The sequence below is a fragment of the Aplysia californica genome, unplaced genomic scaffold, assembly GCF_000002075.1.
Source record: "Aplysia californica isolate F4 #8 unplaced genomic scaffold, AplCal3.0 scaffold00137, whole genome shotgun sequence".
In the NCBI taxonomy this organism is placed as follows: domain Eukaryota; kingdom Metazoa; phylum Mollusca; class Gastropoda; order Aplysiida; family Aplysiidae; genus Aplysia; species Aplysia californica.
Window position 1 is genome coordinate 608,003 of NW_004797407.1, and position 1,423 is coordinate 609,425.

Sequence of the window (1,423 nt, forward strand, 5' to 3'; positions counted from 1 at the left end):
AGAGAGAGAGAGAGAGAGAGAGAGAGAGAGAGAGAGAGAAAGAGCAAACTGACAGTCAGACCAGGTGTGCTCTGTTAGGCAGGGCTTGAAGTCTGATTCCTGATGATCTAAGCTGAGCCGATGGGGTTCATAAAATCACAGATACTGATTTAAAAAAAAATTATTTCTAAGATTTCAACATACTCTTTATTCCCTGTAAAAAATCTAGCGGTCTCTTTTACCTTAACAGTCTTAAGCGTTAATTTTGAGAAATCCTCACCCAAAAAACCCCCCAACAAACAAACTCACTGCACGATCACAAAATTGAAATCATGAGGACATCCATTTTGAATGTCAGTAGACTCATTGATTTTCTGTTCTTTTTGACAGTTGGTTTCTCATTTGATATTACTCCAACTGATGCGCAACAGGGTTAGCGAAGGGTACATTAATTAATATATTTGCATCAAAATATGAGCATGAAAAGTGCGTATATATTCACCTGTAATATTTCTACCCTACCCTCCCTGCCCTCCCTTGCCCTTCCATGCCATTCTCACCCATTCCTCACTTCTCCTCCCTCTCCTTCCCTCATTTCCCCTCCCTCCCTTACCTCTCATCACCTCCCATCCCCTCTCCTCCTCTACTCACCGATCATAATTGTCACCTGTTTCTTCTCATGTCGGCCAGGCATCCCCTCCCCCCTCTTCCTCCACTCACCGATATAATAATTAGCATAATCCTCTACCACCCTCTCATCGCCTCCCTCACCTCACAACATTTTCCTCCTTCCCATCCCCTCCCCTTTCCCCATTCACTCACCGATCATACATGTCGTCATCCTCTCCACCCCAGCCAAAGTACAGGTTGGAGTAACCGTTTACCATCTCGTATTGACCTTTGGTGAATCCAATGACCCCGCCAAGCAACCAATCGTAGATCAGCCTGTGATAAAGACATTATGTGTTATAGTATTGATTAAATGCACATGCATTCATAGTGATGTGTCTGTATTTTGTGTATCTGTCTGTCCATCTGTCCATCTGTTAATGTACCTGTATATCTACCTGTCGGTCTGTTTGTTTGTCTGTTTATCTTGTATTTTAACATATTCACACCAGCCATACTATAGAGATCAGGTCTTTAAGAATTCTCTCTCTTCTTCCCTTTCTCTCTCTTTCTCTCCCCTTTCTCTCTCTCTCTCTCTCTCTCTCTCTCTCTCTCTCTCTCTCTCCCTCTCTCTCTTTCTCTCTCTGTCTATGTTTATGTCTGTGTATCTATCCTGTATGCCTATTTGTTTGTCTGTTTGTCCCACCTGTATGTAAACTTGTTCAGACCTGCCATATAGTGAATAGGTCCTTTAGGACAACACATGTAAGCATTCACGTCTCTCCTCTCTCTCTCTCTCTCTCTCTCTCTCTCTCTCTCTCTCTCTCTCTCTCTC

At 43.1% G+C, this 1,423-nt stretch overlaps 1 protein-coding gene across 1 annotated transcript in view; it reads right to left on the reverse strand.

Moving 5' to 3' along the window:
- Window positions 1–764: 764 nt before the first annotated feature.
- Window positions 765–1,423, reverse strand: part of LOC106011531 (beta-N-acetyl-D-glucosaminide beta-1,4-N-acetylglucosaminyl-transferase-like) — a 4,234-nt gene continuing 3,575 nt past the window's right edge. Inside the window, exon 3 of the mRNA XM_013081569.2 lies at window positions 765–924. Within this exon, the coding sequence (XP_012937023.1) occupies window positions 798–924 (127 nt within the window). The 3' untranslated portion in view covers window positions 765–797. The remainder of the gene's footprint in view (window positions 925–1,423) is intronic.